This window comes from Hordeum vulgare, chromosome 6H (genome assembly GCF_904849725.1).
Source record: "Hordeum vulgare subsp. vulgare chromosome 6H, MorexV3_pseudomolecules_assembly, whole genome shotgun sequence".
In the NCBI taxonomy this organism is placed as follows: domain Eukaryota; kingdom Viridiplantae; phylum Streptophyta; class Magnoliopsida; order Poales; family Poaceae; genus Hordeum; species Hordeum vulgare.
In genome coordinates this window covers 226,195,476-226,211,956 of record NC_058523.1, presented here as the reverse complement: position 1 = coordinate 226,211,956, position 16,481 = coordinate 226,195,476, and the positions used below count along the sequence as shown (strand labels likewise).

The window sequence follows — 16,481 nt, the reverse complement described above, 5'->3', positions numbered from 1 at the left end:
GTCGTCCAGAGGAAGCATCAACCCGGCCTTGAATCGTCAGCCCGAGTTGTGCTATGAATTTCCCTGTCTGCTCACGCATACGAACTTGCCACTGAATTCCTCGCCTACGGCAACAATAGATAGTGATGGCAAAAAAAATCCCCAATTCACAGGCATATTCGACACCTATACTATCGTCAATCAACCATTCCAACGAGACGACTAATTCCGCAGAACAGCAGCACCGGCGCAGATAAGATTCGGACTGTCTATGGCTTCCCAAGTAAGATCACTGCCCTCTAGACCCTTGTGAAGGATGCTGTAGTTCGCATCAGAGCAACCAAGAAGACCGCAGTATCAACGAGATCCCACGAGAGGACGCGGCAACGCTGGCGCGGAGGGACGCGGGCGGGGGGCGTACCGTTGGTGATGATGGCGCTGGTCTGGGGCGGGACCTTGAACTCCTCGGCGGTGAACTTGAGCACCGCAGTGAAGGGCGCCGTCTCCGGCATGCTGAACCTGCGAAAGCCACCGCACGACACGCACAAATCAGGACGAGATCTGTCCCGAGGAAGGAGGGAGGGGAGGGAGAGGGAGCGGTTACTCACACTTTGAAGGGGAGCTTGGGGTCGGAGGTGAGGATCACCTGGAACGACACCTTGCCCCCTCCTCCGCCGCCGCCGCCGCCCTCCACCGCCATGGGTGTGATGTCCGGTGCTGAGACACCGCCGCCGCCGGGTGGGTCGCCTTGCCCCAGAGAGGGAGAGAAATCCGTGGCGTGGACGAGCGGGATCTTTCCGGGGTGTGGATGAGCGAGGCGAGATCTCGGTTGGATTTGGGAGAGTAGAGGCGAGGGCAGAGGCAGAGAGTCAGAGAGCAGGCGGCTTAGCAATGGCGCACCCCCGAGCGGTGCGCCATTAGAGTTTTTTTTGATAGCAATGGCGCATCCCCATGCAGTGCGCCATTAGTAATATTTTTATTTGGATCGCAATGGCGCACCCCAGAGAGGTGCGCCATTAGTAATATTTTTTTTGGATAGGAATGGCGCTCGGGGGGAGGGAGGGGGTGGGTGGTGCCCTTGACCAATTCCGTTCGTGGGAACCGAGCGAGGAGACAGGGGAGGGTGCGGGGGGTTCGTCGACGGCGATGGAGCGGGGGAGGGTGCGGATGGTCGTCGGCGGCGGTGGAGCGGGGGAGGGTGCGGGGGGTCGTCGGCGACGGTGGAGCGGGGAGGGTGCGGGGGGTCGTCGGTGGAAGTGGAGCGGGCCGGGGAGGGTGCGGGGGGTCATCAGCGGCGGTGGAGCGGGGGAGGGTGCGGTGCGTGCTCGGCGGCGGTGGAGCGGGGGAGGGTGCGGGGGGTCGTCGACGGCGGTGGAGTGGGGGAGGAGGCACCAGAGACAAGCTTGGAGGAGGTGGAGAGAATGAAAGTGGGGAAAGTGAATTTGGTAGGTGGCTGTCCAAAATATCTAGCTGGTCCCAGGTTACTAATGGCGCACCACCTACAAATGCGCCATTAGTAACCGGTGCGCCATTAGTAGTTTTGCAAAAAAAAAATATAATAGTGGCGCAGCACCTACAAATGCGCCATTAGTAACCATGGTTACTAATGGCGCACCAGCTGGTGGTGCGCCATTAGTAGTTTTGCAAAATAAAAAAAATAGTAGTGGCGCACTTGGTGAGTGGTGCGCCATTACTAGGTAAACTAGTAATGGCGCACTCTGCCCCGGTGCGCCATTAGTACTTTTGCAAAAACAAAAAACACCCACGAGAGGACGCGGCAACGCTGGCGCGGAGGGACGCGGGCGGGGGGCGTACCGTTGGTGATGATGGCGCTGGTCTGGGACGGGACCTTGAACTCCTCGGCGGTGAACTTGAGCACCGCAGTGAAGGGCGCCGTCTCCGGCGTGCTGAACCTGCGAAAGCCACCGCACGACACGCACAGATCAGGACGAGATCTGTCCCGAGGAAGGACGGAGGGGAGGGGAGGGAGAGGGAGCGGTTACTCACACTTTGAAGGGGAGCTTGGGGTCGGAGGTGAGGATCACCTTGAACGAAACCTTGCCCCCTCCTCCGCCGCCGTCGCCGCCCTCCACCGCCATGGGTGTGCAGTCCGGTGCTGATACACCGCCGCCGCCGGGTGGGTCGCCTTGCCCCAGAGAGGGAGAGAAATCCGGGGCGTGGACGAGCGGGATCTTTCCGGGGTGTGGATGAGCGAGGAGAGATCTCGGTTGGATTTGGGAGAGTAGAGGCGAGGGCAGAGGCAGAGAGGCAGAGAGCAGGCGGCTTAGCAATGGCGCACCCCCGAGCGGTGCGCCATTAGAGTTTTTTTTGATAGCAATGGCGCATCCCCATGCAGTGCGCCATTAGTAATATTTTTTTTTTGGATCGCAATGGCGCACCCCAGAGAGGTGCGCATTAGTAATATTTTTTTTTGGATAGGAATGGCGCTCGGGGGGAGGGAGGGGGTGGGTGGTGCCCTTGACCAATTCCGTTCGTGGGAACCGAGCGAGGAGACAGGGGAGGGTGCGGGGGGTTCGTCGACGGCGATGGAGCGGGGGAGGGTGCGGAGGGTCATCGGCGGCGGTGGAGCAGGGGAGGGTGCGGGGGGTCGTCAGCGGCGGTGGAGCGGGGAGGGTGCGGGGGATCGTCGGTGGAATTGGAGCGGGCCGGGGAGGGTGCGGGGGGTCATCGGCGGCGGTGGAGCGGGGGAGGGTGCGGTGGGTGCTCGGCGGCGGTGGAGCCGGGGAGGGTGCGGGGGGTCGTCGGCGGCGGTGGAGTGGGGGAGGAGGCACCGGAGACAGGCTTGGAGGAGGTGGAGAGAATGAAAGTGGGGAAAATGAATTTGGTAGGTGGCTGTCCAAAATATCTAGCTGGTCCCAGGTTACTAATGGCGCACCACCTACAAATGCGCCATTAGTAGTTTTGCAAAAAAAAATATAATAGTGGCGCAGCACCTACAAATGCGCCATTAGTAACCATGGTTACTAATGGCGCACCAGCTGGTGGTGCGCCATTAGTAGTTTTGCAAAATAAAAAAAATAGTAGTGGCGCACTTGGTGAGTGGTGCGCCATTACTAGGTAAACTAGTAATGGCGCATTCTGCCCCGGTGCGCCATTAGTACTTTTGCAAAAACAAAAAACACCCACGAGAGGACGCGGCAACGCTGGCGCGGAGGGAGGCGGGCGGGGGGCATACCGTTGGTGATGATGGCGCTGGTCTGGGACGGGACCTTGAACTCCTCGGCGGTGAACTTGAGCACCGCAGTGAAGGGCGCCGTCTCCGGCGTGCTGAACCTGCGAAAGCCACCGCACGACACGCACAGATCAGGACGAGATCTGTCCCGAGGAAGGACGGAGGGGGGGGGAGGGAGAGGGAGCGGTTACTCACACTTTGAAGGGGAGCTTGGGGTCGGAGGTGAGGATCACCTTGAACGAAACCTTGCCCCCTCCTCCGCCGCCGTCGCCGCCCTCCACCGCCATGGGTGTGCAGTCCGGTGCTGAGACACCGCCGCCGCCGGGTGGGTCGCCTTGCCCCAGAGAGGGAGAGAAATCCGGGGCGTGGACGAGCGGGATCTTTCCGGGGTGTGGATGAGCGAGGAGAGATCTCGGTTGGATTTGGGAGAGTAGAGGCGAGGGCAGAGGCAGAGAGGTAGAGAGCAGGCGGCTTAGCAATGGCGCACCCCCGAGCGGTGCGCCATTAGAGTTTTTTTTGATAGCAATGGCGCATCCCCATGCAGTGCGCCATTAGTAATATTTTTTTTTGGATCGCAATGGCGCACCCCAGAGAGGTGCGCATTAGTAATATTTTTTTTTGGATAGGAATGGCGCTCGGGGGGAGGGAGGGGGTGGGTGGTGCCCTTGACCAATTCCGTTCGTGGGAACCGAGCGAGGAGACAGGGGAGGGTGCGGGGGGTTCGTCGACGGCGATGGAGCGGGGGAGGGTGCGGAGGGTCGTCGGCGGCGGTGGAGCAGGGGAGGGTGCGGGGGGGTCGTCAGCGGCGGTGGAGCGGGGAGGGTGCGGGGGATCGTCGGTGGAATTGGAGCGGGCCGGGGAGGGTGCGGGGGGTGATCGGCGGCGGTGGAGCGGGGGAGGGTGCGGTGGGTGCTCGGCGGCGGTGGAGCGGGGGAGGGTGCGGGGGGTCGTCGGCGGCGGTGGAGTGGGGGAGGAGGCACCGGAGACAGGCTTGGAGGAGGTGGAGAGAATGAAAGTGGGGAAAATGAATTTGGTAGGTGGCTGTCCAAAATATCTAGCTGGTCCCAGGTTACTAATGGCGCACCACCTACAAATGCGCCATTAGTAGTTTTGCAAAAAAAAAATATAATAGTGGCGCAGCACCTACAAATGCGCCATTAGTAACCATGGTTACTAATGGCGCACCAGCTGGTGGTGCGCCATTAGTAGTTTTGCAAAATAAAAAAAATAGTAGTGGCGCACTTGGTGAGTGGTGCGCCATTACTAGGTAAACTAGTAATGGCGCATTCTGCCCCGGTGCGCCATTAGTACTTTTGCAAAAACAAAAAACACCCACGAGAGGACGCGGCAACGCTGGCGCGGAGGGAGGCGGGCGGGGGGGCATACCGTTGGTGATGATGGCGCTGGTCTGGGACGGGACCTTGAACTCCTCGGCGGTGAACTTGAGCACCGCAGTGAAGGGCGCCGTCTCCGGCGTGCTGAACCTGCGAAAGCCACCGCACGACACGCACAGATCAGGACGAGATCTGTCCCGAGGAAGGACGGAGGGGAGGGGAGGGAGAGGGAGCGGTTACTCACACTTTGAAGGGGAGCTTGGGGTCGGAGGTGAGGATCACCTTGAACGAAACCTTGCCCCCTCCTCCGCCGCCGTCGCCGCCCTCCACCGCCATGGGTGTGCAGTCCGGTGCTGAGACACCGCCGCCGCCGGGTGGGTCGCCTTGCCCCAGAGAGGGAGAGAAATCCGGGGCGTGGACGAGCGGGATCTTTCCGGGGTGTGGATGAGCGAGGAGAGATCTCGGTTGGATTTGGGAGAGTAGAGGCGAGGGCAGAGGCAGAGAGGTAGAGAGCAGGCGGCTTAGCAATGGCGCACCCCCCGAGCGGTGCGCCATTAGAGTTTTTTTTGATAGCAATGGCGCATCCCCATGCAGTGCGCCATTAGTAATATTTTTTTTTGGATCGCAATGGCGCACCCAGAGAGGTGCGCATTAGTAATATTTTTTTTTGGATAGGAATGGCGCTCGGGGGGAGGGAGGGGGTGGGTGGTGCCCTTGACCAATTCCGTTCGTGGGAACCGAGCGAGGAGACAGGGGAGGGTGCGGGGGGGTTCGTCGACGGCGATGGAGCGGGGGAGGGTGCGGAGGGTCGTCGGCGGCGGTGGAGCAGGGGAGGGTGCGGGGGGTCGTCAGCGGCGGTGGAGCGGGGAGGGTGCGGGGGATCGTCGGTGGAATTGGAGCGGGCCGGGGAGGGTGCGGGGGGTGATCGGCGGCGGTGGAGCGGGGGAGGGTGCGGTGGTGTGCTCGGCGGCGGTGGAGCGGGGGAGGGTGCGGGGGGTCGTCGGCGGCGGTGGAGTGGGGGAGGAGGCACCGGAGACAGGCTTGATGGAGGTGGAGAGAATGAAAGTGGGGAAAATGAATTTGGTAGGTGGCTGTCCAAAATATCTAGCTGGTCCCAGGTTACTAATGGCGCACCACCTACAAATGCGCCATTAGTAGTTTTGCAAAAAAAAATATAATAGTGGCGCAGCACCTACAAATGCGCCATTAGTAACCATGGTTACTAATGGCGCACCAGCTGGTGGTGCGCCATTAGTAGTTTTGCAAAATAAAAAAAATAGTAGTGGCGCACTTGGTGAGTGGTGCGCCATTACTAGGTAAACTAGTAATGGCGCATTCTGCCCCGGTGCGCCATTAGTACTTTTGCAAAAACAAAAAAACACCCACGAGAGGACGCGGCAACGCTGGCGCGGAGGGAGGCGGGCGGGGGGCGTACCGTTGGTGATGATGGCGCTGGTCTGGGACGGGACCTTGAACTCCTCGGCGGTGAACTTGAGCACCGCAGTGAAGGGTGCCGTCTCCGGCGTGCTGAACCTGCGAAAGCCACCGCACGACACGCACAGATCAGGACGAGATCTGTCCCGAGGAAGGACGGAGGGGAGGGGAGGGAGAGGGAGCGGTTACTCACACTTTGAAGGGGAGCTTGGGGTCGGAGGTGAGGATCACCTTGAACGAAACCTTGCCCCCTCCTCCGCCGCCGTCGCCGCCCTCCACCGCCATGGGTGTGCTGTCCGGTGCTGAGACACCGCCGCCGCCGGGTGGGTCGCCTTGCCCCAGAGAGGGGAGAGAAATCCGGGGCGTGGACGAGCGGGATCTTTCCGGGGTGTGGATGAGCGAGGAGAGATCTCGGTTGGATTTGGGAGAGTAGAGGCGATGGCAGAGGCAGAGAGGCAGAGAGCAGGCGGCTTAGCAATGGCGCACCCCCGAGCGGTGTGCCATTAGAGTTTTTTTTGATAGCAATGGCGCATCCCCATGCAGTGCGCCATTAGTAATTTTTTTTTTGGATCGCAATGGCGCACCCCAGAGAGGTGCGCATTAGTAATATTTTTTTTTGGATAGGAATGGCGCTCGGGGGGAGGGAGGGGGTGGGTGGTGCCCTTGACCAATTCCGTTCGTGGGAACCGAGCGAGGAGACAGGGGAGGGTGCGGGGGGTTCGTCGACGGCGATGGAGCGGGGGAGGGTGCGGAGGGTCGTCGGCGGCGGTGGAGCAGGGGAGGGTGCGGGGGGTCGTCAGCGGCGGTGGAGCGGGGAGGGTGCGGGGGGTCGTCGGTGGAATTGGAGCGGGCCGGGGAGGGTGCGGGGGGTCATCGGCGGCGGTGGAGCGGGGGAGGGTGCGGTGGGTGCTCGGCGGCGGTGGAGCGGGGGAGGGTGCGGGGGGTCGTCGGCGGCGGTGGAGTGGGGGAGGAGGCACCGGAGACAAGCTTGGAGGAGGTGGAGAGAATGAAAGTGGGGAAAATGAATTTGGTAGGTGGCTCTCCAAAATATCTAGCTGGTCCCAGGTTACTAATGGCGCACCACCTACAAATGCGCCATTAGTAGTTTTGCAAAAAAAAATATAATAGTGGCGCAGCACCTACAAATGCGCCATTAGTAACCATGGTTACTAATGGCGCACCAGCTGGTGGTGCGCCATTAGTAGTTTTGCAAAATAAAAAAAATAGTAGTGGCGCACTTGGTGAGTGGTGCGCCATTACTAGGTATACTAGTAATGGCGCACTCTGCCCCGGTGCGCCATTAGTACTTTTGCAAAAACAAAAAACAAATTAGTAGTGGCGCACCGAGTGTGTGGTGCGCCATTAGTGTCCATCACACTAATGGCACACCTGCACATGGTGCACCACTGCTATATAGTAGTGGCGCACTACTTGTCTCGTGCGCCATTAGTGTCTATATCATCTATAGCCCTTTTCCTAGTAGTGCCCCCTGTAACACCCCGGACACATCCGCCGGTGGTCGTTACTCCTGGCGGGATCTAGACTGGCCCCACATATCAATTCTAGTCTTTTCTGCGCACTTTGTCCTCACTCATGCCCACCCGGGATGAACTTCCCGGTCGGTCACCCATCCTAGAACTACTCCAAGCCGAGCACGCTTAACCTTAGACTTCTGTTTGAATGGGTTCCGGAAAAGAAGGAATTCCTTATTGATATGAGTAAGCCAGGCTATCACATACACCACCACTCAGAGGAACCGACGTCCTCGTCAGGCCACAGGAGCGTTCCCTCTTGGTACAAACGTCTATGCATCCAGTCCAGTACATGTAAAATGTCGTGTGCCACGATGGGTCACAAACGTCATGAACAACAAGACCGCACACCTGTCCACAAACATTCGTGTAACCGTGAGGGTTGGCTCTAATACCAAACTTGTAACGCCCCGGCACACCCGCCGGTGGTCGTTACTCCTGGCGGGATCTAGACTGGCCCCACATATCAATACTAGTATTTTCTGCACACTTTGTCCTCACTCATGCGCACCCGGGATGAACTTCCCGGTCGATCACCCATCCTAGAACTACTCCAAGCCGAGCACGCTTAACCTGAGAGTTCTGTTTGAATGGGCTCCCGGAAAAGAAGGAATTCCTTATTGATATGAGTAAGCCAGGCTATCACACCCGCTCTCTTCCTTGAACCTCCCAGACAAACCCAAGTCAGCCATAAGCTCCCCATCCGCCTCCAATGACCGAAGCTCATCGCATCCCCTCGCTCCAAATTTGAGCAAGCTGGGCGTCCCTTCCCTCTCCAGTCCACGCCGGATCCCTAGCACCTCCGCCGCCTCCTCCCTCCCCTCTCCTCCTTCTCCCGGTGGCCGGAGCACCACACCTCGGGCCACCTACGTTGGTCACCACTGCGGCCAGGGCCCCCTCTCGCCGGCACTCCTCCATGGGGGCTGACCCCCCTGGTTGGTTGCGGGGCTCTTCCCCGAGCGCTCCGGTGGCCGGGGCCCTACCGGGGGCGGTCTGAGCCGCCGGGAAGAGCCGCACGCGCGTCGGTCTCTCCCTGTGACGATCCGCGCGGGGTTGAAGAAGGGCCTGCCAGTGGGGCCAACGACCCCATTGGTCAGCCTCTAGGCCGGCTTGCCGGGCCCGCCTGTCCGGCTAAGTGGAGGCGCCCCCGCCGTAAGCGCCTCCCCCACAGGGAAAGCGCCCCAGCATCAATACGCCTTCGGCTGGCCTGCTACGCGCCAGGACGAGCCGTTGGGCCGGCTCAGTTCCTCCCCCAGCGCCCTGGGCGCGTTATAACCCAGATGGTAAAACTTTTCTTATTTCCTTATTTCTTCAGAGACTATTAATTTCATACAAAATTCGTATTATCTCCAAATTAGGTGATTCAAATTTCTGTAGAATCCTAAAATCAAGATCTATCCACACATGTGCTTTGCAAATTTTTCAAAGGAATTTTCTGTGGAGTCAATATTCAAATACCAAATTGAAGATTTTAAACACCACCCTGTGTCAAAGGTGATTACAAAGACTTTTCGAAAACCCCGTGGGGTGCCACTAATGCCCGAAGGTGATGGTGTTGAGATGGTGACCACTTGAGAAAGAACTGGTATACCGGAAAAGGTTTTGTGTGTGCGGTTTCGGGAATGTGATTTGATTTATGATTTGTCGACCCTCCCAACCTTACATGTGCGACGACAACACCCCTTTATGGGATGGGGCTTTGTTGATTACTTTGGTTGGTATTAGCAAAGAGCCCGCATTACTAGTGACGGGAGTGATATGGTCACTCTCGGGACGGGGTCATGCGAGGAAGGGCAACTATGATGTTTTTATAGGTTCCGGGCACACCGTTGGTCCCCGCATGGATGATACAATCGAGAGTTGGTGCTCATAAGACGTACATCATGTGGACTGGGTACCAATTGAGTGGACTCATTGTCTAGTGTCGCCAGGGGAAAGGCAATGATCAAGTACTTTCAGAGGAGATTTTGAAACGGAGTCCAAACGGGATAAAATCCCGAAAATAAGTTTTCCATAACGGAAGAAGATCACGAGACTTGAGAGCCAAGGTAGGGGGGCCCAGGGGCCCCACAAGCCCCCACCCCGCAGCCAGGGGGGAGGCCGCGACCCTCAGGCTTGTGGGCCCCCTGGACACCCTTTGCCCTAGGTTTCGCGCCTATATATCCCCAAAAATTCCACAAAAAAGCAGGAGATCATCGAAAGTACATTTCCGCCGCCGCAAGCTTCTGTCTCCGCAATATCCCATCTGGGGCATGTTCTGGTGCCCTGACGGAGGGGGGATTCGGATACGGAGGGCTTCTTCATCAATACCATGACCTCTACGATGATGCGTGAGTAGTGCACTATAGACCTACGGGTCCATAGCTAGTAACTAGATGGCTTCTTCTGTCTCTCTTGGATTTTCAATACAAAGTTCTCCATGATCTTCATGGAGCTATCCGATGTAATCTTCTTTTGCGGTGTGTTCGTCGAGATCCGATGAATTGTGGATTTATGATCAGATTATCTATGAATCTTATTTGAGTTTATTTTGATCTCTCTTATGCATGATTTCATATCCTTGTAATTCTCTTCGAGTTGTGGGTTTTGTTTGGCCAACTAGCTCTATGATTCTTGCAATGGGAGAAGTGCTTGGTTTTGGGTTCATACTGTGCGGTGACCTCACCCAGTGACAGAAGGGGTAGCGAGGCATGCATCGTGTTGTTGCCATCAAGGGTAAAAAGATGGGGTTTTCATCATTGGTTTGAGATTATCCCTCTACATCATGTCATATTGCTTAAGGCGCTACTATATTCGTCATGAACTCAATACACTAGATGCATGATGGATAGCGGTTGATGTGTGGAGTAATAGTAGTAGATGCAGAAAGTACCGGTCTACTTGTCTCAGACGTGATGCCTATATGTATGATCATTGCCTTAGATATCGTCATGACTTTGCGCGGTTCTATCAATTGCTCGATAGTAATTTGTTTACACACGGTGATATTTGCTATTTTGAGAGAAGCCTCTAGTGAATACTATGGCCCCCGGGTCTACTACACACCATATTTTCAGCCTTACACTTTTTACTTTGTTGCACTTTCCGCCTTCAGATCTCACTTTGCAAACAATCTTGAAGGGATTGACAACCCCTTTGAAGCGTTGGGTGCAAGCTCGTTTGTGTTTGCGCAGGTACTCTGGACTTGACGAGACCCTCCTACTAGATCGATACCTTGGTTCTCAAACTGAGGGAAATACTTACTCCTCCTGTGCTGCATCACCCTTTCCTCTTCGAGGGAAAAACCAACACAAGCTCAAGAGACGACACAAGGATCTCTGGCACCACTGCCGGGGAACGACTTTTGTTGACATAGCAGAAGGATTTCTGGCGCTGTTGCCGGGGAGGAAGATCAAGACAAGAACTCATCCAAGTAGGTGTCACAAACTCATCTCTTGCATTTACTTTGTTTGCCAGTTGCCTCTCCTTTTCCTCTACCCCACTTCACAATTTGCCTGTTTCGTTCGCCTTTTTCTCGCCTGCTCTTTGTTCGCTTGTGTGCTTCCTTGCTTGCCGAAGTCACCATGAATGAAAACACCAAACTTTGTGACTTCTCGAATACTAATAATAATGATTTTATTAGTACTCTGATTGCTACCGCCACTGGTGCGGAGTCATACGAAATCAATGCCGCTTTGCTGAATCTTGTTATGAAAGAGCAATTCTCCGGCCTTCCTAGTGAAGATGTCGCATAACATCTCAATACCTTCATTGAGCTTTGCGATATGCAAAATAAGAAAGATGCGGATAATGACGTGATTAAATTGAAGCTTTTTCCTTTCTCGTTGCCAGATCGTGCAAAAACTTGGTTTTCTTATTTGCCCAAAAATAGTATCGGTTCTCGGGATAAGTGCAAAGATGCTTATATATCCAAGTATTTTCCGCCGGCTAAGATCATCTCTCTCCGTAATGATATCATGAATTTCGAGCAACTTGATCATGAACATGTTGCACAATCTTGGGAGAGAATGAAATTAATGATTAGAAATTGTCGCGCTCATGGCTTGAGCCTTTGGATGATTATTCAAATCTTTTACGCTGGCTTGAATTTCGCTTCTAGAAATATCTTGGACTCCGCCTCAGGTGGAACATTCATGGAAATCATGTTAGGGGAAGCCATAAAGCTCCTAGACAACATCATGACGAACTACTCTCAGTGGGACATTGAAAGGTCACCTACTAGTAAGAAGGTACACGCTATAGAAGAAATTAACTCGTTGAGTGCTAAGAAGGACGAGTTAATGAATTTGGTTGCTAGTAGAAGTGCTCCTTTGGATCCTAATGATATGCCCTTGTCTTCCTTGATTGAGAGTAGGAACGCTTGCTTGGACGTTAATTTTGTTGGTAGGAATAACTTTGGCAAGAATAATGCTTTTAGAGTAAACTATGTTCCTAGGCCTTTGCCTAGTAACTCCTCTAATAATTTTGGCAACTCCTACACCAATACTCATGGAAATTACTACCGTGGATTTCAAGGAATTCAATTATGATAGTTGCTCCTTGATTGAATGCATTTCTTTGATGCAATCCATGTTAAACTCTCCACACGCTTATAGCCAAAACAAGGCCTTTACCAATCATATCGTCGAAGCTATGATAAAATCTCTTGAATAGAAACTTGAATTGGAAGTCTCTATCCCTAGAAAGCTTCATGATGAGTGGGAACCTACCATAAAAATCAAAATCAAAAACTATGAATGCAATGCTTTGTGTGATTTGGGTGCTAGTGTTTCTGCGATTCCAAAGTCTTTATGTGATGTTTTGGGTTTTAATGAGATTGAAGAGTGTGCTCTTAATTTGCATCTTGCTGATTCTACTCTCAAGAAACCCATGGGAAGGATCAATGATGTTCTTGTTGTTGCAAATAGGAAATATGTACCCGTGGATTTCATTGTGCTTGACATTGATTGCAATCCTACATGCCCTATTATTCTTGGTAGACCTTTCCTAAGGACTATCGGTGCTATCATCGATATGAAGGAAGGGAATATTAGATTTCAATTTAATTGAAGGAAGGGCATGGAACACTTTCCTAGAAATAAAATAAGATTTCCTTATGAATCCATGATGAGGTCCACTTAAGGTTTGAGCACCAAAGATGACGATACATGATTCTATCGCTTTTATGCCGAGCTAAGGGCGTTAAACAATAGCGCTTGTTGGGAGGCAACCCAATGAATTTATCTTTTTATTTATGTTTTTTACGTCCACACCATCATAATTCTGTTGCGATTGTGTTTTTTGTGTTTCTTTTTGTGTTTGAGGCAAGCAAAACCTTTATGACTAGTCTTGGTAACGGTTGTTTTATCCTGCTGGAAAAAGAGAGAAACGTTTCGCTCACGAGATGATTTTTCCTTTTTATTCAGAAAGAACTTTTGAGTTGATTCTTTTTTCTGCTGGTTGATATGCCTTTTCACCAGGCATTTGTAATTGTTCACATTTTTGAGGTACCATAAGTATACGAAGTATACAGATTGCTAGAGACTGATCTGTTTTTGTTGTTTTGGTTGCTTGTTTTGATGAAATTATGGTTTGTATCGGGGGGTACTAGCCATGGAAAAGTGATAATACTGTAGCCCAACACCAATATAGATAGAAGTATACTTTGCTACAGTACCGAAAGAAGTGGTAGTTTGTTTTCTTGTGCTAATGTTATCACGAGTTTCTGTGTAAGTTTTGTGTTGTGAAGTTTTCAAGTTTTGGGTGATGTTCTCATGGACGATGAGATAAGGAGTGGAAATATCTCAAGCTTGGGTATTCCCAAGGCATCCCAAGCCAAATTCAAGGACACCAAAAAGCCTAAGCGTGTGGATGCCCCGGGAAGGCATCCCCTCTTTCGTCTTCAATCCATCAGTAACATTATTTGGAGCTATATTTTTATTCACCACATAATATGTGTTTTGCTTGGAGCGTATTGTATCTTAGGAGTCTTTTATTTTTATTTTTTGTTGTGTCACAATCATCCTTGCTTCACAACTTTTTGAGAGAGAGAAACATGCACTCATCGTGATTTTGCTAGAATGCTCATAGTGCTTCACTTATATCTTTTGAGCTACATACTTTTGCTGTATGTGCTTCACTTATATATTTTAGAGCACGGCAGTGCGTGATTTGGTAGTTCGCTTATGCTATGAAAGTAGTCCCAAATGTGATAGGTACCCAATGAGGATGCAAAAACCTCCATCTTCATGTGCATTGAGAAGAAAGAGAAGTCTTGCTTCCTCTCAATTAGTTTTGAGACGTGGATTTGGTAATATTAAAGAGCTATGTTAGTAGGGTGTTGTGAATCTAGAAATACTTGTGTTGAAGTTAGTGATTCCCGTAGCATGCACGTATGGTGAACCGCTATGTTAGGAAGTCGGAGCATAATTGATCTATTGATTGTCATCCTTTGTGTTGATGTCGGGATCGCGTGATGGTTAACACCTACCAACCCTTCCCCTCGGAGTATGCGTTTAGCACTTTGTTTCAATTACTAATAAAAACTTTCGCAACAAGTATGTGAGTTCTTCATGACTAATGTGAGTCCATGGTATAGATGCACTTTCACGTTCCACCAGTGCTAGCCTCATTAGTGCCGCGCAATTCTCGCCGGTACACAAACCCACCATAGGCCTTCCTCAAAACAGCCACCATACCTACCTACTATGGCATTTTCATAGCCATTCCGAGATATATTGCCATGCAACTCCCACCGTTCCGTCTCATGACATGTGCCGTCACTCTCATATTGCCATTGCATGATCGTAAGATAGCTAGCGAGATATTTCAACATCATACGCCATGCTTGATTGTTGCACATCCCGGTACACTGCCGGATGCATTTCCTATAGAGTCATCATCATTTTGAGCTTTGAAGCTGTGAGTAAATAAAAGTTTGATGATCATCATTATTAGAGCATTGTCCCATGTGAAGAAATAAAAAAAAAGAGGCCAAAGAGCCCAAAAATTAAAAAAAGGAGAAAAAGAAGGCCTAAGAGCCCAAATGAAAAAAAAAGAAAAGGGAGAAAAAGAGAGAAGGGACAATGCTACTATCTTTTTCCACACTTGTGCTTCACAATAGCACCATGTTCTTCATGATTGAGAGCTTCTTGCTTTGTCACTACCATATGCTAGTGGGAATCTTCATTATATAACTTGGCTTGTATATTCCAATGATGGGCTTAAGCTTCCTCAAAATTGTCCTAGGTCTTCGTGAGCAAGCAAGTTGGATGCAGACCCACTAGTTCTCCTTTTGAGCTTTCACATACTTATAGCTCTAGTGCATACCTTGTAAGGCAATCCCTACTCATTAACATTGATATCTATTAATGGGCATCTCCATAGCCCTTTGATACGCCGAGTCAATGTGACCATCTCCTATTTTTTTCCCTCACAACCACCACCACACTCTATTCCACTTATAGTGCTATAACGATGGCTCACGCTCATGTATTGCGTGATAGTTATAAAAAGTTTGAGAAAGTAAGAGTGCGAAAACAATTACTTGGCCAATACCGGGGTTGTGCATGATTTACATTAGATGTGTGAGGATTATGGAGCATAGCCAGACTATATGATTTTATAGGGATAACTTTCATTGGCCTTGTTATTTTGAAAGTTCATGATTACCTTGCTAGTTTTCTTGAAGTATTATTGTTTTCATGTCAATATCAAACTATTGTTTTGAATCTTACTGATTTGTACATTCATGTCACGCGAAAGAAGTTGCAAAGGACAACTATGCTAGGTAGCATTCCACATCAAAAATTCATTCTTTATCACTTCCCTACTCGAGGACGAGCATGAGTTAAGCTTGGGGATGCTTGATACGTCTCCAACGCATCTTTAATTTTTTATGGTTTCATGCTATTATATTGTCAAACTTTGGATGTTTTGCATGCCTTTTAAATATTTTTTGGGACTAACTTATTAACTCAGTGCCAAGTGCCAGTTCCTGTTTTTTCCATGTTTTTGACCCCTTTCAGAGGAGATTTTGAAACGGAGTCCAAACGGAATAAAATCCCCGAAAAGAATTTTTCCGTTACGGAAGAAGATCAAGAGACTTGAGAGCCAAGGCAGGGGGGGCCCAGGGGCCCCACAAGCCCCCACCCCGCAGCCAGGGGGGAGGCCGCGACCCTCAGGCTTGTGGGCCCCCTAGACACCCATTGCCCTAAGTTTTGCGCCTATATATCCCCAAAAATTCCACAAAAAAACAGGAGTTCATCGAAAGTACTTTTCTGCCGCCGCAAGCTTGTGTCTCCGCAAGATCCCATCTGGGGCACGTTTTGGTGCCCTGCCGGAGGGGGGATTTGGATACGAAGTGCTTCTTCATCAACACCATGACCTCTCCGATGATGCGTGAGTAGTTCACCATAGACCTACGGGTCCATAGCTAGTAACTAGATGGCTTCTTCTGTCTCTCTTGGATTTTCAATACAAAGTTCTCCATGATCTTCATGGAGATCTATCCGATGTAATCTTCTTTTGCGGTGTGTTTGTCGAGATCCGATGAATTGTGGATTTATGATCAGATTATCTATGAATCGTATTTGAGTTTATTTTGATCTCTCTTATGCATGATTTCATATCCTTGTAATTCTCTTCGAGTTGTGGGTTTTGTTTGGCCAACTAGCTCTATGATTCTTGCAATGGGAGAAGTGCTTGGTTTTAGGTTCATACTGTGCGGTGACCTCACCCAGTGACAGAAGGGGTAGCGAGGCATGCATCGTGTTGTTGCCATCAAGGGTAAAAAGATGGGGTTTTCATCATTGGTTTGAGATTATCCCTCTACATCATGTCATATTGCTTAAGGCGCTACTATATTCGTCATGAACTCAATACACTAGATGCATGCTGGATAGCGGTTGATGTGTGGAGTAATAGTAGTAGATGCAGAAAGTACCGGTCTACTTGTCTCAGACGTGATGCCTATATGTATGATCATTGCCTTAGATATCGTCATGACTTTGCGCGGTTCTATCAATTGCT

At 51.5% G+C, this 16,481-nt stretch overlaps 1 protein-coding gene across 1 annotated transcript; it reads right to left on the bottom strand.

Annotated features, from left to right (window-relative positions):
- Positions 1 to 278: 278 nt before the first annotated feature.
- On the bottom strand, positions 279 to 679 carry LOC123405329 (ubiquitin-fold modifier 1-like). Its single transcript, XM_045099059.1, has 2 exons — positions 588 to 679; positions 279 to 498 (listed from the first exon to the last, which is right to left on the bottom strand). The coding sequence occupies exons 1-2, from the start codon at positions 677 to 679 to the stop codon at positions 279 to 281; spliced, it is 312 nt and encodes a 103-aa protein (XP_044954994.1).
- Positions 680 to 16,481: the final 15,802 nt, after the last annotated feature.

Bases quoted from the DNA above. Each gene is read 5' to 3' on its own strand.
- LOC123405329 (XM_045099059.1), bottom strand. From the start codon at position 679: ATGGCGGTGGAGGGCGGCGGCGGCGGCGGAGGAGGGGGCAAGGTGTCG. The intron at 499-587 runs GTGAGTAACCGC...TGGCTTTCGCAG, and splicing joins CCCAAGCTCCCCTTCAAAGT to GTTCAGCATGCCGGAGACGG.